The following is a 23,124-nucleotide window of genomic DNA, read 5'->3' as shown; positions in this document are numbered from 1 at the left end:
GAAAGTGCTGTTTTGAATGAATGCTTACGAGCCTGCTATCGCTCAGTCAGACTGCTCTATCAAATCATAGACTTGATTATAACATAACATACAGAAATACGAGCCTTAGGTCATTAATATGGTCGAATCCGGAAACTATCACGTTTATTCTTTCAGTGAAATACGGAACCGTTCCGTATTTTATCTAACAGGTGGCATCCCTAAATCTAAATATTCCTGTTACATTGCAAAACCTTCAATGTTATGTCATAATTACGTAAAATTCTGGCAAATTAGTTCGCAACGAGCCAGGCGGCCCAAACTGTTGCATATACCCATACTCTGCGTGCAATGAACGCAAGAGAAGTGACACAATTTCACCTGGTTAATATTGCCTGCTAACCTGGATTTCTTTTAGCTAAATATGCAGGTTTAAAAATATATACTTCTGTGTATTGATTTTAAGAAAGGCATTGATGTTTATGGTTAGGTACAGTCGTGCAACGATTGTGCTTTTTTCGCAAATGTGCTTTTGTTAAATCATCCCCTGTTTGGCGAAGTTGGCTGTCTTTGTTAGGAATAATTAGTATTCACAGTTCGCAATGAGTCAGGCGGCCCAAACTGCTGCATATAGCCTGACTCTGTTTGCAGCAGAGGTGACACATTTTCCCTAGTTAAAAGAAACAAGAGTCATTTTTCGCGAATGCGCACCGCATCGATTATATGCAACGCAGGACAGGCTAGATAAACTAGTAATATCATCAACCATGTGTAGTTAACCTCCCTGGGCGAGGTGGGACGCTTGCGAGGTGGGACGCTAGTCAACAGCCAGTGGAATCGCGTGGCGCGAAATACAAATACCTCAAATGCTATAACTTCAATTTCTCAAGCATATGATTATTTTACACCATTTTCAAGACGAGACTCTCGTTAATCTAACCACATTGTCCGATTTCAAAAAGGCTTTACAGCGAAAGCAAAACATTAGATTGTCAGGAGAGTACCCTGCCAAAAATAATCACACAGCCATTTTCAAAGCAAGCATATATGTCACCAAAACCACAGCTAAATGCATCACTAACCTTTGATCTTCATCAGATGACACTCCTAGGACATTGTTATACAATACATGCATGTTTTGTTCAATCAAGTTCATATTTATATCAAAAACCAGCTTTTTACATTAGCATGTGATGTTCAGAACTAGCATACTTCCGGTGAATTTACTAAATTACTCACGATAAACGTTGACAAAAAACATAACAATTATTTTAAGAATTATAGATACAGAACTCCTTTATGCAATCGCGGTGTCAGATTTTAAAATAGCTTTTCGGCGAAAGCACATTTTGCAATATTCTGAGTACATAGCTCGGCCATCACGGCTAGCTATTTTGACACCCACCAAGTTTGGGACTCACTAAACTCAGAATTACTATTAGAAAAATTGGATTACCTTTGCTGTTCTTCGTCAGAATGCACTCCCAGGACTTCTACAACAAATGTTGTTTTGGTTCCAAATAAATAAATAGTTATATTCAAATAGCTCCGTTTTGTTTCGTGCGTTCAGGTCACTATCCGAAGGGTGACGCGCGAGCACATTGTGACAAAAAATGTAAAAATATTCCATTACCGTACTTAGAAGCATGTCAAACGCTGTTTAAAATACATTTTTATGCAATTTTTCTCGTAAAATAGCGATAATATTCCAACCGGGCAATGTATTCATTCAAAAGCTGAAAGTTTTTTTTTTTTTAATTCTTGTGACTGCGCATCTCCAGTGTCACTGTCCCCAGGCTGACCACTCACAAATTCTCCTGCTGTTCTTCGCCCAGAGACAGCAAACACCCCATTCCACTTTCTGGTGGGAGCCTTAGAAAGTGTCACGTTACAGCACAGATGCTGTATTTTCGATAGTGATGCAACAGAAGGACAACAAATTGTCAGACAGGGCACTTCCTGTATGGAATCTTCTCAGATTTTGTCCTGCTATATGAGTTCTGTTATACTCAGACACCATTCAAACAGTTTTAGAAAATTGAGTGTTTTCTATCCAAATCTACTAATTATATGCATATTCTCGTTTCTGGGCAAGAGTAGTAACCAGTTTAAAATCGGGTACGTTTTTTTATCCGGCTGTGCAAATACTGCCCCCTAGCCCCAACAGCAAGCGTCCCACCTACTCAACAGCCAGTGTAATCCTGTGGCGCGTTATTCAAAAACCTCAAATGCAAAAACAATTTTTCAAACATATGACTATTTTACACCATTTTAAAGACAAGACTCTCGTTAATCTAACCACACTGTCCGATTTCAAAAAGGCTTTACAACGAAAGCAAAACATTAGATTATGTCAGCAGACTACCCAGCCAGAAATAATCAGACACCCATTTTTCAAGCTAGCATATGTCACATAAACCCAAACCACAGCTAAATGCAGCACTAACCTTTGATGATCTTCATCAGATGACAACCCTAGGACATTATGTTATACAATACATGCATGTTTTGTTCAATCAAGTTCATATTTATATCAAAAACCAGCTTTTTACATTAGCATGTGACTAGCATGTGACTAGCATTCCCACCGAACACTGCCGGTGAATTTACTAAATTACTCACGATAAACGTTCACAAAAAGCATAACAATTATTTAAAGAATTATAGATACAGAACTCCTCTATGCACTCTATGTCCGATTTTAAAATAGCTTTTCGGTGAAAGCACATTTTGCAATATTCTCAGTAGATAGCCCGGCATCACAGGGCTAGCTATTTAGACACCCAGCAAGTTTAGCACTCACCAAAGTCAGATTTACTATAAGAAAAATGTTATTACCTTTGCTGTCTTCGTCAGAATGCACTCCCAGGACTTCTACTTCAATAACAAATGTTGGTTTGGTTCAAAATAATCCATAGTTATATCCAAACAGCGGCGTTTTGTTCGTGCGTTCAAGACACTATCCGAAAGGGTAAATAAGGGTGACGAGCATGGCGCAATTCGTGACAAAAAAAATTCTAAAATATTCCATTACCGTACTTCGAAGCATGTCAACCGCTGTTTAAAATCAATTTTTATGCCATTTTTCTCATAAAAAAGCGATAATATTCCGACCGGGAATCTGCTTTTAGGTAAACAGACGAAAGAAAATAAAGCATGGGGTCGACTCGGGCACGCGCCTAAGCCCATAGTACTCTGATCGGCCACTTGCCAAAAGCGATAATGTGTTTCAGCCAGAGGCTGCCTCGATATCGTTCAGCTTTTTCCCGGGCTCTGAGAGCCTATGGGAGCCGTAGGAAGTGTCACGTTAGAGCAAAGATCCTCAGTCTTCAATAAAAAGAGATGAAACACAACTTGTCAGACAGGCCACTTCCTGCATGGAATCTTCTCAGGTTTTGGCCTGCCATTTGAGTTCTGTTATACTCACAGACACCATTCAAACAGTTTTAGAAACTTTAGGGTGTTTTCTATCCATATGTAATAAGTATATGCATATTCTAGTTACTGGGTAGGAGTGGTAACCAGATTAAATCGGGTACGTTTTTTATCCGGCCGTGTCAATACTGCCCCCTAGCCCTAACAGGTTAACTAGTGATTATGATTGATTGATTGATTTTGTTTTTATAAGGTAAGTTTAATGCTAGCTAGCAACTTACCTTGGCTTCTTACTGCATTCGCGTAACAGGCAGGCAGGCTCCTCTTGGAGTGCAATGTAAAGCAGGTGGTTAGAGTGTTGGACTAGTTAACCGTAAGGTTGCAAGATTGAATCTCCAAGCTGACAAGGTAAAAATCTGTCGTTCTGCCCCTGAACAAGGCAGTTAACCCACCGTTCCTAGGCCATCATTGAAAATAAGAATGTGTTCTTAACTGACTTGCCTGGCTAAAAAATATTTATAAAAAAATAAATCGGTGGCCAAAAATACCGATTACCGATTGTTATGAAAACTTGAAATCGTCCCTAATTAATTGGCCATTCCGATTAATCGGTCGACCTCTACTGTGTACGTCTAGGTCCTAGGTATGTCTTGGCTTTGGTTTCTGGTACTGTATTAACATGGAGTGTCTGTCTCCCCATGACTGAAGCCTGGAGATGACATAGTGTTAATGGCTGAGCAGCTGGAGAAGATGTTTCTCCAGAAGATTACTGAGATGCCCCAGGACGAGACGGAGATTGCTGTCATGACCGGCAAGGGACGAGGCCGGGGCCGACGGGAAGGAGGTAGGGTACAGCACACAAACACACAGGCACACACTGAAACACATACACACTCCTGGCCTGGGGTTTCCAATACCCTACTGAACTGTGCTGTGCTTGCCAGGTTACGTGTCCACCATAGTTGCTGGAACTTTTCTTGAAAGGGAAATACTTGCGCCAGCACAGTAGGTTTCAGGTTGTCATATCTTGTGACTTTTTTGGGGGGGGTTCATGTTTCGAGTGAGTAAACTCCACTTTTCATACTAAATAAAAGGAATAATTATCACTGTGTATCATCATAATGTATGTTTGTCAATTAATCCCTTAAGGGGATGGGTTGCCAACTGGCACCAAAATTCATTTAAGTTAATTCTATTAAGGGTTTGGCGGTATCCACATTTTTATATAGTCATACCGTTTTTGTACCATACCGTGTATATTGTATTATCGTAAGTGCACACGAGGCGCAATTAAAAAATTGTGTTTTTACAGTCAACAATTTAAGCAACAAGGATAGAGGAAGATAAGTGTTTCCAATGACATTAGTAGACAATTAGTATGCAATGCCTACTCATAATTGGCTGAAATCACACGAGGCAACAACAATGTAATTGGAAACACTTATGTTCCTCTCTTTTTTACTGCAAAACATAGAAATGCATGATTTTCACATGTTGATTTTGGGGTGGTGCTGGAGAGGATGAATATGAAGTAGATTTTTTTTTAAACCACATCGAGACCACTTGAGGTCTGGAGAAAATTTTGAGAAAGTAACATTTTGGCGTGTACTTAGCCCTCTAATTACAGTGCACACCAGCAAGAGGCTGTTTTTAGCTGTGTTTTGGCACATGTGATGGTAGAGTTTGCTAAACAAATACCCACTAGATTGATGCAAATAATCATGATATCATTCTGCCAGGTCAGCGTAGGTTATATTGTAGTTAACGGTTAACTTCTTATGGCTTGAATCCGGTTAGCGGGATCGATATGACGACAGCCAGTGAAAGTGCACGGCGGCAAATTCAAAACAACAAAAATCTCATAATTACAATTTCTCTAACATACATTTTAAAGATAAGATTCTCCTTAATCTAACCACAGTGTCCGATTTCAAAAAGGCTTTACGGCGAAAGCAAAACATTAGATTATGTTAGGACAGCACCTTAACAAGAAAAACCACACAGCCATTTTCCAAGCAAGCAGAGGCATCACAAAAACCAGAAATTCAGCTAAAATTAATTACTAACCTTTGATGATCTTCATCAGATGACACTCCCAGGAATCAATGTTACAAAATACATGTATGTTTTGTTCGATAAAGTACATATTTATATCCATAAACCCCATTTTTTACATTGGCACGTGATGTTCAGAAAATGTATTCCCACCAAAACTTACAGTGAATGAGCACATCAATTTACAAAAATACTCATCATAAACGTTGATAAAATTTACAACAGTTATTGAAAGAATTATAGATATACTACTACTTAACCGCTGTGTCAGATTTTAAAATAGCTTTTCGGCGAAAGCACATTTGTCAATATTCTGAGTACAGAGCTCAACCATCAAAGCAAAGCTATAAAGATACCAGCAAAGTTCTGGAGTCAACTAAACTCAGAAATAGTATTATAAATATTCCCTTACCTTTGCTGATCTTGGTCGGAATGCACTACCAGGACTCCTACTTCCACAAGAAATGTTCTTTTTGTTCGAAATACTCCATATTTATGTCCAAATACCTCCGTTTTGTTCGTGCGTACAGATCACTATCCAAAGGCATAATGCGTGAGTGTAAAATAAGAGACAAAAAGTCAAATAGTTCCATTACCATTTGTAGAAAAATGTCAAACGATGTTTACAGTCAATCCTTAGGGTATTTTTAACATAAAACGTAGATAATATTCCAACCGGACAATAGCGTATTCATTACAGAAGAAAAATAATGAGCGGCGCGCCATATGTGCCTGCGCAGTAAACAACTCACTGGTCCCAGGCAGTCCACTGATAGACTGAGCTCCTATTCTCTGCCCAGTAACAGGAGACGCATGAAACAAGTTTCTAAAGGCTGTTGACAGCCAATGGAAGCCGTAGGAAGTGCAAAATGACCCCACAGACACTAGTTTGAACAGGGATTAGATAGAGCTACAAATCACTTCCGGGTTGGATTTTTTTCTCAGGTTTTTGCCTGCCATATGAGTTCTGTTATACTCACAGACATCATTCAAACTGTTTTAGAAACTTCAGTGTTTTCTATCCAAATCTACTAATAATATGCATATCTTAGTTTCTGGGAGTGAGTAGGAGGCAGTTTACTCTGGGCACGTCAGTCATCCAAGTGACTCAATACTGCCACCATCCATAAGAAGTTAATTGAGAAGGTTTTTGGGGAAGCCTTTCCATCTACCAGAAGACTTTTCATTAGCATCATGCTAACGGCTGCACAAAGTGGTAGACGCGCGCACCGTACATACACAGACAGGGAATTCCCCTTGCCTCTTCAGAAAGTTGCAGGAAATGCGAATCAATGATGCATTCTGTTCATGTCTTATGGTAAACTTGGACTAATTGCTACGTTTTTCAATACATTTAGAATTTTGTTGAATTCTGTTTTAATGTCTGGATTCTGTGATTTTCGTCCACATTTTGCGTATTGCGGATTTTATAGGGCCCTAGATCTCTCTCCAGGAGGGGATTGAATGTCTACTGTAACCAAGAAGCTTGAGCTTGACATCTAGCCAATTATCTATCAAGTTAAAAAAACAAATGCATAGCTGGAGCCCTGAGCTGGATATAATTTCATTGACATCTTAGATTTCTTGTAGTTATACTTATTCAATTTCATTAATGCATTGTTCTGTCTCCCTGTGTGTCTCACACCCTCCCAGGTCTGAACTTGAAGCCAGGCCCGACTATGGATTCTCCGTCCACCACCCCCCAGACGCGGGGCTTCTCCAGCCACTCCCCAGGCCCCCAGACCAGAGGACCACCAGTGCAGCAACAGACCCAGGACCAGGGGCCCCCATCTCTACCTCCTCAGCCCCTCATGCAGGCCCTGCCCTCCCGCGTGCCCCCAACGCTACCTGTCCACACCCATGCCCATGCGCCACAGCTGGGGGCCCCCTACTCACTGGGCCCGTCGGACCTGCCTCTCCAGGCCCCTCCTAAGCTCCCTATTATGACCTCCGTGCCTCCTCCCCCCACCCAGACCACCCTGCCCCCCACCTCCATCCAGAGCACTGCCCCCATACTGCAGAACCCTGTGCCCATGGCCAAAGTGAGTAAGATGGAGGGCATGCACAGGGAGGGTGCGGGGTATATTGCTTGCAGAACTGGGTTGTGTTCATTATAGCGCAAAATGGAAAATGGGAATGAATGAGAGTTGAGGTGGTCGCTCCCTGTTTTTCTGTTTTCTTCCATTTGATGCATAATGAACGACCCTTCAAATAGTATTTGATTCAAATAGTATTTGCATTCCTTCAAATACTTTGAGCATTTAATTGAACCTCTCTGGAGTGCCAAATGGGCATGGTTTGCACTTTTAGGGCTACTCCATTGCTTCCATTGCGCCAAGGAAGCTCAATCAATCGCAGTTCAGAATGCTTTTGACAAAAGTACACTAATGTGTATTACCTTGCAACTGATCTAAAACGATCACATTCTCCTCTCATACTCTGCCTCTTCTTCTTCCCCTTTCTGTCCCTCTCCCCGTGCCCCTAATTTCTCTATCCCCCTCTTTCCCTTCCCCCCTTCTAGCAGAGAAAGAGCCAGAAGAGGAAAGCAGACACGACCACCCCCACGGCCAACGACCAGCTGAGCGAGTCTTCTCCAGCCGAGTCCAAGTCGGGGAAGACGCTACCGCGGCGTGAAAGCCCCAGGCCCACCAAGCTAATCAAGAAGGAGGCTCCAGACTCCCAGCACCACCTGGGCCTCGGGATAGGTCTCGGTCTAGGGGGACCCGGTGGACCAGGGGTAGGGGCACATAGCCCCAAGCAGCAGGAGCAGCTACGGTACTGCTCCAGCTTGGTTCGAGACATGTTACACAAGAAGCACGCGGCCTACGCCTGGCCCTTCTACAAGCCAGTAAACGTGGACATGCTAGGGCTGCACGACTACCACGACATCATCAAACACCCCATGGACCTCGCCACTGTCAAGGTGGGTTTGAATGGAACACAATTATCGGTGTGTCTCAAATTGCACCCTTTTTCCCTATATATATATAGATATATATAGATAGATAGATAGATAGATATGGAAAGCCACTCCCCAATACATATATATATTGTGGCAAACCTCTTCAAAGTTAGGAGCGTTTGTCACAAATTAAGTGGGAAACTGTCACCAAAGTCAGCCCAGAATGAAAGTTCTTTCGAACATGACAGTACCTGTGTGTTTGTTTCGCTGTCCTGGTCCACCCAGGCCGCAGGTAAGGTCAAGGATAGCAGGGTTCGGTACACAAATCTGGTCCTCGGTAGGTCCAGGTCTAAACACCAACAGGTAAGTCCAAAACAGTCCAGCTCATACACGGTAAATCCAGCCAATGTAGATTGTCTCTTTCTCTATGGTTCATAGATCCTTCCCGCCCTCTCTCTCTCTTCCTGGTTTTTCTTGACCTTTTATCTGTGGGTCGGCTCCACCTTCTGAGGGTTCCCCTTGCTTCTGGGAATTGTAGTTTTGGCAGTCGGCCATTTTGTGATCTGTAGTTCTGATCGGGGTGGCCATTTTAGTGATCGGGCAGAGCCCGTTTATTAGTTCTGCCCTCACATATCTGCCATTTATCACTCGACCCCCTTCTTTGCCACAATATATATAAAAATATATATATAAAATGTCCCTACTTTTGACCAGGGCCCATAGTGCAGTACTTTCGACCAGAGCCCTATGTTGGATTAGGGTTGGAAGGAAAGCCTGAAGAAGTGTAGCTCTCTAAGGGATGCCGTTGTCCTCAAAAAGGATTCCAACAATGTGACGTGGTTTTGTTGACATGTTGTGATGTGTTTGTAGTTGAAGCTGGACAACAGGCAGTACAGAGACGCCCAGGAGTTTGCTGCCGACGTGCGGTTAATGTTCTCCAACTGCTACAAGTACAACCCACCCGACCACGAGGTGGTGGCTATGGCACGCAGACTACAGGTAATAACACATCTAACACCGTCATAATTATATTTAATTACTTACATTTTCCAGAAGTAACTTAAGTTGTGGCAAGTCTGATATATAGTAAATATATAAATGGCAACATTCACGCGTGACAGATAAACATGTAAGTCACAAAAATCTATTTCATAACAAATGCCCACATGAGCTTAGGCCTTTTCATGTACCTGTTTGCTAAACTATTTGCTGTGTTTTACTGGTGCAGCAGATGTATTTTGAAATCTGGGTTGTTCAGTAGGGAGAATAAGTTTTGAAACCGAGTGAAATTCATAGGTTCCTGAACTTTTCCAAAATCAGAATGCCGATGTTTGCTTTTCCATTGCAACTAGTTTTGCTACGGTGTGCCCGATTGAACACCACCCAGTTCTGTTCTCTATCCAGACTCTGACACTGAGTATGTCCTCTCTCTCCCTCCCTCTCTTTCTCCAACAGGACGTGTTTGAGATGCGCTTCGCCAAGATGCCAGATGAGCCTGAGGAGACGTTGGCTTCGGCTCCTGCCCCTGCACTGCTCCAGTCCTCCGCCCCCATCATCAAGGCCCAGCCGCCACCCATCCTAAACCCAGCCTCTTCCATCCTAGGTCCTGCTTCCTCGGTCAAACACCCTGCTTCCTCCTCGGACAGCTCCAGTGATTCGTCTTCTGAGTCGGAATCCTCCACAAACGACTTGGAGGAGGAGAGAGCCCAGAGGCTGGCCGAGCTGCAGGAACAGGTGAGGAAAGACCAAAACAACAACATGGAATGCAAATAGGATTGGATTTTTCCCCTGATTAAAGGTTCCAGCTTCTCTAATGACATCTCTATTCATCATACATTATTGAAATGAACCATAACCCCCTCATAAATATCTTCTTCCTGATTTTTCTATGTTGGCACTAATAGCATCCATTTGTGATACATTTGATGGATAAATAAAGTTGTTTAAAATCTAATTGAATCCCTGAAGATGGATGAAGGGTGCTGTGTCTTTTCTGACCCCCCTAGAATATTTGGTGACGTCCAGTCAATGACTATCCATTGTTTTTTGACCGTTGGTTTCCTGTCTGTCTGTCACAGCTCAAAGCTGTCCATGAGCAGCTGGCAGCCCTCTCGCAGCCACAGGCCAGCAAACCAAAGAGAAAAGAGAAGGAGAAGAAGAAAGACAAGCACAAAAGGAAAGGAGCGGTGGAAGAGATCCCGGAGCCGGCCATTCAGTTCCCCAAGAAGACCAAGAACAACAACAGCAGCAGCAACAACAACAAGGAGCTCCTGCCCAAGAAGACCAAGAAACCCAGGTAGGAACAATAATGGCTTTTTCACACTATTGAGCCAAGCTGAGAGGAGGGGTATGCTACAAAACAGGACCAAGGAGTTAGCCAGCTAACTTGCCTGAATATTTTGATGTTTTAAAAAAAGTTTGAAATGGGCAAATTGATTTTTAAAAAACTGGTAAAAAAATATTTAAATGTAGCTTTTTTAATTAAACAGAAAATCACGAGTTCTTTCCGGTTGCTTATTAAAGTTAGCTGGCTAACTCAGTGATCCTGGTTTGTCATATACACCTCTGTACTGTACTGGCCTGGTTCTCCATCAGTACAATACACAGCTATGGGAATTTCTGTCTTAGGTGTGGCATTGGGGCGGCAGGTAGCCTAGTGGTTATAGCGTTGGGCTAGTAACCGAAAGGTTGCAAGATTGAATCCCCGAGCTGACAAGGTAAAAATCTGTCGTTCTGCCCCTGAAGAAGGCAGTTAACCCACTGTTCCTAGGCAGTCATTGAAAATAAGAATTTGTTCTTAACTGACTTGCCTAGTTAAATAAAGGTTAAATAAAAAATTTGTTCACAAGTCAGGACCTGTGACATTTAAGGGGACACATAATTTGCTGAGCGCATGGATTGTATTGACACATTTTAAACGTTGCTGACCTCAAAGCACTGATTGCCTTTGTCAAATGACTTCATGAAGCTGTTTGTTGTTAATCCTCTAAGCCATTTATAAGCTTCTGTCTCATTTCCACGGCAAGTGTGGTAACATGATTTGTATTTTGCCTCTGCTCTTTCTGCATTTACCAGAGATGTTACGTTACTGTGGCTACATTACAATGTCCATCTACTAGCATACTAATTAGAATTCACTACTTCATTCTAAGTAGTATGCTTGTATGGACATTGGAATAGACAAAGGTTATTCTCTTCCAGTTGAAATTGTACTGATAGTTTATATGTTCTGCTCTGATCTTGCAGTAAGAAGGAGGGAGGTGTGGTGAAGAACAACCACTCCGCAGCCCTGGGCCCTCAGGCAGCGCTGCAGCCCCCAGCTCTGCAGCCCGTGTTGGGCCTGGAGGAGGACCCGGCTGCAGCCGGAGCCCCCGGGGAGAAGGGTAAGCCCATGTCGTATGAGGAGAAGAGGCAGCTGAGTCTGGACATCAACAAGCTGCCCGGCGACAAGCTAGGCCGTGTAGTCCACATCATCCAGTCCAGAGAGCCCTCGCTAAAGAACTCCAACCCCGACGAGATCGAGATAGACTTTGAGACACTCAAGCCGTCCACGCTGAGAGAGCTGGAGCGATACGTGTCGTCGTGCCTCCGCAAGAACAAGAAGAAGGTTCCTGGTGAGTCTCAACATGTGTGTCTTTGCCTCCCCCTGTTGCCAAACAGAAACTCCCTGACCCCCTACAAATAATTTGAAATGTAATGATGTTGCGTAATTCATTCAAATATATCCCAAAATTGCGGTTACAAAAACATGAAAAACGAGGTATTAAGATAATTTTCCCACAGCTTTCCTCTAGCTCCTCGGTAACTTTTTATCGTTTTGCCAAACGGTTTCCTTTAACTTTGTCTTAGCAATGTAGTTTTATGTTGACCAAACACCATGTTTGTGGAAGATGGTGTGTCTTGAGAAAATGTTGAGTCACGTGCCGACCTCTCCTATAGTGGCAGAGAAGACCATGGAGGCCATGACGGCCGCCAAGGTCAAGGCCAGTTCCTCCTCTGACTCCGACAGCAGCGACTCCAGCTCCTCAGACAGTGATGAGGAGAAGGGTAGGAACACGCACCAAGCCCTTCTCATTTCACTCCTCAAATGTTGTTTTTATCTTCTTTGGTTTGAAGTGTAACATTGAGGTATTTCGCATGTGCCCCATATTATTTACCTCATGCATATATCATGGTCAATACTTCAATATTTAACAATCTCACATTGTGGCTGTGGTCAACAACAGATTTTTATCACGTATTCAGAATTGATAGACGAAAGCTTCATTCAGTAGTCAGGATTTCCTCTCTGCCTTCTCTTGTCAGGAATCCCTCCTAAACAGAAACAGAAGAAAGGCCATGGGACCAACGAAGGGAAGAAGCCCCATCTCCACCATACCATGTCTGGAGCTGGTCCTCACCCCCAGGGCCACCCTCACCCCCAGGGCCACCCTCACCCCCAGGGCCACCTTCACCCCCAGGGTCCTGTTCTGCAGCCCAGCATCCACCTGAAGCAACAACAGCACCATAATCCCTCCCCCGCCACCTACATGGCCCCTCCCCCGGTAAGATTGATTGAATTTATGAGAGAACTAAAAGTAGTAAGCTGCTCCAGCCGGAGACATATTTAACATTTTGGTCATTTAGATAACCACATATCACAGTCGTAAGTACATGTTCCCTCAGAAAAGTCAGTGCAAGTAGGAAAATACACAAGTACAGGATTTATTTAAGATACTTAACATTGCATACATGATCAATTATGGGGGAAAAACAAAGCTTGAATGCTTATTTTCTATGTGATCCTAAAGATACGACAAAATAGCATTTTATTGTCTGTTTTCATAAAAGCTTATTACAGGACTTAAAAACAGCAGTAAGACGATATAGAAAACATGTAGTGGGGCTTTTCGCTACACACACAATAACATCTGCTAAATATGTGTATGTGACCAATACGATTTGATGGGATGGGGACTGTACAGTGGGACTTTACAGCTAACTAAAAAAGCATTTAGAAAAGTGCAGCAGTGAAGTTCATTGTATGATGGTGCATGTGTGTAATGTCTAGGTAACAGTCACGGCGTTGGAGTCCTCCCAGCTGCTGGAGAACACGTTTGATTTGCTGCCCCACTTCAGCCAGCAGCCCCTCATGCACCTGTCCCAACACCACCACTCCTCGTCGCCTGCCGTGCCCCCCCACCTCAACGTTCACTCGGCAGCGGGGCCCGTGTCCCCGGAGACGCACCCCTTTCTCAACCAGCACCCCATCCACCCCAACCCTAACCCAGGTAAGTCCCGGCCTCTTCAAGCCACACCTGCCTGAGATCTGATAGTCTTTGGTATTTTTTCTAATACTAATACTATGGTTGATTTGAGCTTTCCTGGCATAATGGGACCAATGGAATAGTCCATCATTTTCCAATCCCACCCATCTGGTGCACTGGGCAGGATCGATTGAGCGCAAGATAAGTATTTGAAAGAAAACACTATTTGAACCCAGTTCTGCAATAAGTTGGTCTTGGGTTATCTGAAGGCTTCCTAAACGTTTATTCTAAGAATTTATTGACCTATGATTAGATTAACTAGGCAGTCCTTTGACTTTTTTTCATCGTGATGTTTCCATCATGACTCTCCTAACCACCTTTTTCTCATTGTTTCCCTTCCTCCTCTTCGCATGTAGCTTTACACATCGCCTTGCCCCAGCAGCCGTCTCGACCCAGCCACAGGGCAGCAGCTCTACCTCCCAAACCCCCCCAGCAGCAGCAACCAGCGACCCAGCCAACCCTACTACTACAACAGCTCCAGCCACAAGTCCCTCCACCCCAGCACCACCTTCAGCCCCACATCCTCCACCCCGCCCCCCCTCAGCCCCTGCAGCAGCGGCCCCTTTCCCCCCCCACCCTCACCCCTCAGGGCCTGTTGTCCTCCAAGCCCCCCCAGATGCTCCTGGAGGATGATGAGGAGGTGATTCCGCCCTTACCCCTCCGCCAGGTGCATCTCTACCTGCAACAGCTCCAGCAGGGACAGAGCCAGGGAAGACCTGGCCAACAACCACACAATCCCCAGCAGATCATGCAGTCTCTCCAGGTTCGCCAACAACAACAGAACCAGGCTCCCCTCCTGCAGTCTGTACAGGTCTGTATTGTGTATATGTTGAGTGTGTAATATATTTTAGGGCTGTCCCCGACTAAAAATAATATTGGTCGAATGAGTTGTCCTGTATGTGACTGGCGCACGTTGTCTCGCTCTCCTCCCTACTGCAGCAAAAGACAGCACAGCAAGTGTTTATTGAGCTGTCCGTGCTGAAGCTGCAACATCATTACAGCCATATAGTTTCTTACTTGTTTCTGACAGAAGTTCTGTTACTGAAATCACTCATTTGTTTAGGAAAAACATTCCCTATTCCCTCAACCCTTGCTCTCTTTACGTGACACATGTAAGCATCGCATGTATGTGACCAATAGGGCCTGACCAATAGCCTATCATAATCACATCAATTAATTGGTTAAAAAAAAATAAACACAGTAATGTCGACAGCTAAATCATCAAATCAAATGTATTTATATAGCCCTTCGTACATCAGCTGATATCTCAAAGTGCTGTACAGAAACCCAGCCTAAAACCCCAAAGAGCAGGCAATGCAGGTGTAGAAGCACGGTGGCTAGGAAAAACTCCCTAGAAAGGCCAAAACCTAGGAAGAAACCTAGAGAGGAACCAGGCTATGAGGGGTGGCCAGTCCTCTTCTGGCTGTGCCGGGTGGAGATTATAACAGCACATGGCCTAGATGTTCAAATGTTCATAAATGACCAGCATGGTCAAATAATAATAATCATAGTAGTTGTCGAGGGTGCAACAAGTCAGTAACACAAGAGTAAGTGTCAGTTGGCTTTTTCATAGCCGATCTTTGAGAGTATCTCTACCGCTCCTGCTGTCTCTAGAGAGTTGAAAACAGCAGGTCTGGGACAGGTAGCACGTCCGGTGAATAGGTCAGGGTTCCAGCAGGTCTGGGACAGCAAGTCTGGGACAGGTAGCACGTCCGGATGCAGATGATGTGAAAAATAAACTTGAAACGGGAGAATGTTTACTGGTTGCTCAGGAGGGAAAGGGCAAGTCAGATGTGTGTGAAGACATTTGACTTAGTTGTGGAAACTACTGGAGGTCCAGAAAAAGGAGGGTATAGGAGCAAGCGTTGCGTGAGTATTGTGTGCCAAACAGCTGCTGTTAGATTACAATATACTTTTTTCTGACCAATTGGGACAGTGTAAACAACACTAAATAAGTGTGCCATAGACTCTGTTCTAACGAATAATATATAAAGCCTTTATTGCAGCAGACTAAAAACAGTTGCATGCATTTGTGAATTGCGGTTTATTTCTTGTTTAGGCTAGTTATTCAAAGCTCACTTTATTTAATTTTGAAACAAAACTGCTTGATTTCATTTCAAAAGCATGCATGTCTCGTATGCTGTGTGATGGCATGAACGAATAAATGATTGATTGATACATTAGACTATATATTAAAATATAGGCCTAAATAATTGACCGTATTAAGACTAAACAGGATGCGCTCTTAGTCCTACAGCTCGATGCTGGTTGTGGTGCTGTCAAATCAGTTATTGTTTTCTTCCGCAATCTGTGAGCAACACCTGTCAAACAGACATTTCTCTCAAAACACAGGGATGTCGATTCGCAAGGGACTAGTATTTTCAGAGGACCTTGGAGTTCGTCAAAAAACAGTAGGTTATTCTGTCTGGAATTGTTTTTAAAAATATTTTAAAAAATACAATCTACCTGCAGTAAAGCCATTCAACATTTACATTACGTTCAGTCATCTAACCGTCTCCCGTCCAGAGCGACCCACAGGAGGGGTCAAGCATCCCACCCAAGGTCACGTCGACAGATCTCCCACCAAGTTAAAATGCGGACCCGAACCAGCGACCCACTGGCCCAAGACCCCAACCTCCAGGCCACCAACCATCCAAGATCCTCCCACAGTTCCCCAAGAGCTGCCCCTCAACCAACCGAGCCCCCCCCCCCCCCCCCGGGGAAAAATTAGGGCTTAAGGCAAGGGCTGTTTCCTCATCCATTCTGCTGCTGCCTTTGCTGCATTGTTCTCAATCCCAATATGCTGGTTCATTTTGCCATCATGTAGATGGCAACATAGGGAAAGGCGTCAATTCTACGGCGCACAGAAGATTATTTCAAAAACCGCGGACGGCAACCATATCCAACGCGGGAGAAAGCGCATTTCTTATACAATAATATTAGATTGAGTTTTTTTTACATATTATAACCATATACATATAACTTAAGAGTGATGGATTGTTCCATCCCTGTGGTTGCCGCAATGGATTAGTTCACCGAGACGGGCGCAAATCAGACGGGTGTCTTGTACACCATGAAAATAAAAAACTGTTAGATAAAAGAAAATCTGGGGACCAACAGCCTGTCGACTAAATGGGGTCAGCCCTAGTTTATTTGGATCCCCATTTAGCTTTTGCAGAAGCAGCAGCTACTCTTCTTTGGGTCCACATAATGCTTTTATAATATTTGTATTGTGTACGGTGAGTGTGTAATGTACATTGTTTATTTCTTATACAGAGTCACTGTGTGTCTTAGTAAAATTTGCCTTCTGGGACATTAAATTGATCCTATCCTCCTATCCTAGGTCCAGCCCTCCCAACCCTCTCTTCAGCCACCCCAGCTCTCAGTCCAGCTTCCCCAGCCCCAGTCCAAACCCACCCCCCCCTCGCGCCAGCCCCAGCAGATCCTACCCCCGCACCAGGTTGCCCGCCACCTGCAGCAGCATGCCCAGATGGGTTACCCCTCCCAGGGGCCGGTGGCGCAGCAGACGGGTCAGTCAGACAGGCATGCCGCTGCAGGGCAACACAAGGGGTCCATGCAGTCCTCCGCCAAAGCACAGCACATCATCCAGCAACACCTCTCCCCTCGACAGATCAAGGCTGATCCATACAACAGCGGTGAGACTCAAGTGTTGATTGATTGATTAAATTGGTTGATTGATCAATTTATTGGAAAACCTCAGATCTCATAAAACCTGGAAGTGTGTACTATCTCAGGAACTACATTATTATAACACAGCAATCTATACAGCATGACTGCAAAAGGGACAATTTAGAACGTTGTGTGTTTCGGTATGTTAGGACACTGCTGTAGGATTTGAATCAGACTAAATGGTGCTTCTAATCATTCCCTTTCTGTTCTGCCTACAGGGCACCTAAGGGAGAACCCCTCCCCCATCATGATGCATTCCCCCCACCTCCCCCAGTATCCGCCCATAACGCACCAGTCTCCGCCACACAACCTGCAGCCCAAGAAAGTGAGTATTGTGTGTGTCTGGATCTGTTTAGAAAACGTGCATTCAAATAATATTTGTTTTCTCTCAAGTACTATAGCTTCGCTGGATTGTTTGAGCTTGCCTGGCACAATGAAGTTAATAGACTAATCCTAAAAAAAAGTGAACTCCAGGCAGGCTCAATGAAAAGCTGAACGTATTTAAATGAAAACAAATACTATTTGGATCCCTGGATACCTGATCTCTGGTTGTGCCGTGTGAAATTCGATAGAGCCTCTGTGTGGGGAATGTACGCGTTAACCTATTTCTATGTGCTTGTTGAAGGGACAGCAAGCATTTAAGCCACAATCCTAAGTCTGTTTTTTAATGGGTGAATAACATTCATCGAAACGACCATTGAACAGCAGAACATCTTCCAGAATGCGCCTTTAACCCTGTCCGGCTTTGTGCTGTGTTGAAGGAGCAGCGTGCGCCCCCGGCCCTGGTAGGCTTGAAAGAAGAGAAGTTGCCTCCCTCTCCAGTGATGAGAGGAGGAGAGCCCTTCGGCCCAGCCATGAGACAAGACCCTCACAAACACCCAGACTGCCACAGCAAGCCCTCTCTACCAGGTCATGCACAGCAGAGTGAGTACACCTGTGGGGACCCTTGCTGGGACCCACAAGGGAAAAAATATATTTTTGGGATTTAGGGTTAGTATTATGGTTAGGTTCAGGGTTAGATTTAGGGTTAGAGGAAAATAGGATAGGAATCAATTCTTTGGTCCCCACAAGGATAGCAAAACAGAACTTGGTGTGTTAGGGCTGGGCGTTATACTGTATTTTACTATATACCGGTATTGATGCACTGACCGGTTTGAGTTTTTACTGTAACTTCTATAATGGTATTTCAATGTTTGGTTTGTTAAATGTGTTACGCAACTCCGCCGTGTGTAACGTCCTCTTTTATAGTTTACTCCGCTACTTGAGTCGTTGCTCTCACTCTCTCACCAAGCCCCGCCCCCTGTCAATCAAGTAGGGCAGTTGACTTCACTAGGATAAAGGGCAGCATTCGGAATTTTGGATGAAAAGCGTGCCCAAATTAAACTGCCTGCTACTCAGGCCTAGAGGGCTTAAGGCAAGGGCTGTTTCCTCATCCATTCTGCTAGATTTGGTGCCTAGATTTGGATAGAAAACACTCTAAAGTTTCCAAAACTGTTAGAATAATGTCTGTGTATAACAGAACTGATATGGCAGGCGAAAACCTGAGGAAAATCCATCCAGGAAGTACTATTATTTTGAAAGGCTGTTTTTCCATTGAAAGCCTATCCACCATACAAAGACTTAGTACCCAGTTCACGATATCTATGGCTTCTTCTACATGTGGCCAGTCTTTAGGCATTGTTTCAGGCTTTTACTCTGAAAAATGAGGGAGATACAGCACTTTCAATGAGAGGACAGTGGACATTTCCAGACATGAGCCCAGCGTGTGATCGGGAGCGCACCTTTCTTGTTTCTCCTTTTCTATTGACGAAGCTTTTGTCCGGTTGAAATATTATTGATTATTTATGACAAAAACAACCTGAGGATTGATTTTAAACATCGTTTGACATCTTTCTACGAACTTTTATTGTACTTTTTTGACTTTTCGTCTGGATGTTGAGAGCGCGCTTTGTGCCTTTGGATTACTGAACTAAATGCACCAACAAAATTGAGGTTTTCGGACATAAAGAGGAACATTATTGAACAAAACAAACATTTATTGTGTGACATGGAGTCCTGGGAGTGCCACCAGATGAAGATCATCAAAGGTAAGTGATTAATTTAATCGCTATTTCTGACTTTTGTGAGTCCTTTCCTTGGCTGGAAAATGTCTGTATGGTGTTTTGTGGCTCTGTCCTAACATAATCGCATTGTGTACTTTCGTCCGTAAAGCCTTTTTGAAATCGGACACTGTGGTTGAATTAACAAGAAGTTAATCTTTAAAATGGTGTATAATACTTGTATGTTTAAGGAATTTTAATTATGGGATTTCTGTTTGAATTTGGCACCCTGCAATTTCACTGGCTGTTGTCGAGGTGGGACACTAGCGTCCCAATGATACCAGAGAGGTTAATGCTTCGACTACGAGACTGCATAGTCAATGCAGCAGATACAACAAAGCTCCTTTCCACTTTGCTTATTAACATAAATCCACAAAGGTTCTGTAATTACACTGTTAGTTTCTCTAACTGTCTGCAAACAGCTAGTTTGTCTTGTCTTCGCAAGTTGTGGCTAAAATCAATTGTGTTAGCCGCTAATGCTCACCGCTAGTCAGCTGGCTAGCTAATAAATCTACTGCGTCAGAACAAATGTAGCTAACTAATACAACCTGATTTCAGTGCATGAAATGGCTATCTACATTAAGTAATAGTAAACGTTTAATGTAGCCGAAGATTATAGGGTCCCCTGGAAAACACTGACCAACACTTTGGTTTCTACTCTGTCACAAATAACTCCTTGGCATTTTCATTCGTTATCATGTCAAACACTGTATTCAAAGTGCCTGCTATTATATTCTAACTATAGAATTATAATAATCATTATATTTCCATGATTACAACAGTTCAAAGTGTTTTGATCTAAATCGCAAGTTAACATTTGGTTAAAAACGATTGCCCATAACGTGCAGGCCTATGCGGCAGTGTGGAAATGATCTCAAATGAGAGCAGGAAATGCACTTTTATTGTGTTTAAATCAATCAGAATGGAGAAAGCCACATTAATAAACACTTAGAATATATGTGTTGCCACCCTAGGGTCATGCACTACTCATAAAGCAAATGTAGGACTTTTATGATTCAAAAACATAAAATAGTGTCAAATACCTTGGCCATATTGCCCAGCCCTAGTGTGTGTGTTTTTATATGGGGGGTGTACTGTGTATGGAAGAACAATATTGGGGAATAGTGCTCATTTGCAGACAAACACACGTTCCGTAAGAATAAACGTGATTGTCTGTGGTGCAAAGCAAATGAGTGCATATGTCTTTCTTTTTGACCATAGTCTGTATTCCTTGTATGTGTTTATGTGCATCAGATGTAAAGTCGATGGACAGCTCTCGGCCGGTCATCCGTTCCTCAGAGCCCAGCGGTCCTCCTCCCTCCTCCCTGCCAGACAAGTTCAAACAGGAGCCCAAAATGCCCGTCGCGCCCAAAAAGGTACAGGTGGGTGGAAGACCAAGCAGCACGTTGCCATACACACATACACCTTATTATAAACATATAACTCCTGGCCCATACTAGGCAGCAGGTAGCCTAGTATGGGCCAGTATCCGAAAGGTAACTGGTTCGATTCCCAGAGCTGACTAGGTGAAAAATCTGCCGTCATGCCCTTGAGCAAAGTACTTAACCCTAATTGCTCATGTAAGTCGCTCATGGTAAGCGCATCTGCTAAATGACTATAATGTAAATGTAATACAGAGTATACAAAACATGAAGCTCTTTCCACGACAGACTGATCAGGTGAATCCAGGTGAAAGCTATGATCCCTTATTGGTCTCACTTGTTAAATCCACTTCAATCAGTGTAGATGAAGGGGAGGAAACAGGTTGAAGAAGGATTTTTAAACCTTGACAATTGAGACCTGGATTGTGTAGGTGTGCCATTTAGATTTAGAAGTGCCTCAACAGAGTATGGTAGTAGGTGCCAGGCGCACCGTTTTTTGTCAAGAACTACACTGCTGCTGGGTTTTCACGCTCAACAGTTTCCCGTGTGTATCAAGGTGTTCCTAATGTTTGGTATACCCTGTATATTATCTCTTATAATGAGAATACCGTCATAGCCAAACTATTGAAATGAGTGGCTATGTAATGAGTCGACCCCTTGGTCAGTCATGATCAAATACTAACGTATCTGCTCTTCCTCAATCCCCCCCTCGCGCTCATCTGTCTACCTGTGTCTCTGTCTCACTCTCCGTCTATCTTTCCATCTATCCATCGGTCAGGATGTGAAACTGAAGAACATGGGTTCGTGGGCCAGCCTGGCCCAGAAGCCCACGTCAGCGCCCTTGTCTGCAGTGAAGTCATCTAGCGACAGCTTCGAGCAGTTCCGCCGGGCCGCCCGGGAGAAAGAGGAGAGAGAAAAGGCTCTTAAGGCCCAGGCAGAGCAGGCTGAGAGGGACAAACTGCGCCGGGAGCAGGAGAAACTACGGTGAGGATTACAGTTGGGTTGTCTTCAAAATCTCCGAAGTTTTTCAACCCAGCATTCAATGTTTCTCTGTGTATTTCAACATCGATGTTTGACGATACATTTTCTGTGTGTGTGAGCGAACGAAATTTGTCAAATGAAGTTTCACTTTGCTGTTCTGTGAGTCTTGCGGGTCTGGGATTGTCAACAGAAAGAACCTACCATGTTAGCTACCAAGCTTTGCGAAACTCATTCCTTTTCTCTCTATGAATGAACAAAATGTGTCAAATTGAAGCACTTTGCTGTTCTATGAGTAAGTCTTGGTCGTCAAGAGAACGTTTGCTGCAAAGCCTTTGGGGAAACTCACTCCTCTCTCTCTCAGTGGTCGTGACAGGGATGATGAGGATATCCTGGAGCCTCAGCAGCAGTCGAGGAGGGTTCATGAGGAGCCTCGAAGCAGACGTCTGGAGCAGCAGCAACACATCCAGGCCCCCCAACCCCAGCAGCAACCCCAGGCTCCAGCCCCCCAGGCCCAGCCCGCTGCCCTCCCCCAGCCCCCACAGGCCCCCACACCACCCCAGCCCTCAGCCCAGGACCAACAGAGGGAGCTAGCGCGACGCCGCGAGCAGGAGAGGAGGAGGAGAGAAGCGGTGAGACTCGTTTCCCACATAGTTGGTAGGGCTGGGAATTGCCAGGGTCCTCACGATATGTTATCACGATACTTATTATTGCGATTCCATGGTCCAAACATATATGCTCACCATATATCTGCTGTAGATAGACGAGAGAGTCATGAAAAAAATCTAAAATAAAGGGAACACTTAAACAACACGATGTAACTCCAAGTCAATCACACTTCTGTGAAATCCAACTGTCCACTTAGGAAGCAACACTGATTGACAATAAATTTCACATGCTGTTGTGCAAATGGAATAGACAACAGGTGGAAATTATAGGCAATTAGCAAGACACCCCCAATAAAGGAGTGGTTCTGCAGGTGGTGACCACAGACCACTTCTCAGTTCCTATGCTTCCTGGCTGATGTTTTGGTCACTTTTGAATGCTGGCGGTGCTTTCACTCTAGTGGTAGCATGAGACGGAGTCTACAACCCACACAAGTGGCTCAGGTAGTGCAGCTCATCCAGGATGGCACATCAATGCGAGCTGTGGCAAGAAGGTTTGCTGTGTCTGTCAGCGTAGTGTCCAGAGCATGGAGGCGCTACCAGGAGACAGGCCAGTACATCAGGAGACGTGGAGGAGGCCGTAGGAGGGCAACAACCCAGCAGCAGGACCGCTACCTCCGCCTTTGTGCAAGAGGAGCAGGAGGAGCACTGCCAGAGCCCTGCAAAATGACCTCCAGCAGGCCACAAATGTGC

The 23,124-nt window shown here is 44.1% G+C and overlaps 1 protein-coding gene across 10 annotated transcripts in view; it reads left to right on the top strand.

The window, feature by feature from the left end:
• Nucleotides 1–23,124, top strand: part of LOC106607418 (bromodomain-containing protein 4) — a 72,432-nt gene that overhangs the window by 32,819 nt on the left and 16,489 nt on the right. For 8 of the 10 annotated variants that reach the window (XM_045720671.1, XM_045720674.1, XM_045720675.1 and 5 more), the window contains 17 exons: nucleotides 4,063–4,198; nucleotides 7,063–7,451; nucleotides 7,931–8,332; nucleotides 9,182–9,310; nucleotides 9,767–10,045; nucleotides 10,390–10,607; nucleotides 11,558–11,925; nucleotides 12,251–12,358; nucleotides 12,617–12,855; nucleotides 13,362–13,581; nucleotides 13,974–14,428; nucleotides 16,961–17,273; nucleotides 17,526–17,632; nucleotides 18,069–18,231; nucleotides 20,661–20,788; nucleotides 21,567–21,772; nucleotides 22,131–22,398. In XM_045720671.1, coding sequence (XP_045576627.1) covers nucleotides 4,063–4,198; nucleotides 7,063–7,451; nucleotides 7,931–8,332; nucleotides 9,182–9,310; nucleotides 9,767–10,045; nucleotides 10,390–10,607; nucleotides 11,558–11,925; nucleotides 12,251–12,358; nucleotides 12,617–12,855; nucleotides 13,362–13,581; nucleotides 13,974–14,428; nucleotides 16,961–17,273; nucleotides 17,526–17,632; nucleotides 18,069–18,231; nucleotides 20,661–20,788; nucleotides 21,567–21,772; nucleotides 22,131–22,398 — 4,128 coding nt within the window. The remainder of the gene's footprint in view (nucleotides 1–4,062; nucleotides 4,199–7,062; nucleotides 7,452–7,930; nucleotides 8,333–9,181; nucleotides 9,311–9,766; nucleotides 10,046–10,389; nucleotides 10,608–11,557; nucleotides 11,926–12,250; nucleotides 12,359–12,616; nucleotides 12,856–13,361; nucleotides 13,582–13,973; nucleotides 14,429–16,960; nucleotides 17,274–17,525; nucleotides 17,633–18,068; nucleotides 18,232–20,660; nucleotides 20,789–21,566; nucleotides 21,773–22,130; nucleotides 22,399–23,124) is intronic. The other 2 variants (XM_045720667.1, XM_045720666.1) reach the window with 2 other exon arrangements.

This window comes from Salmo salar, chromosome ssa06 (assembly GCF_905237065.1).
Source record: "Salmo salar chromosome ssa06, Ssal_v3.1, whole genome shotgun sequence".
NCBI lineage: Eukaryota > Metazoa > Chordata > Actinopteri > Salmoniformes > Salmonidae > Salmo > Salmo salar.
Note: the sequence above shows the minus strand (reverse complement) of the source record. Positions and strands in the feature narration are given on the sequence as shown.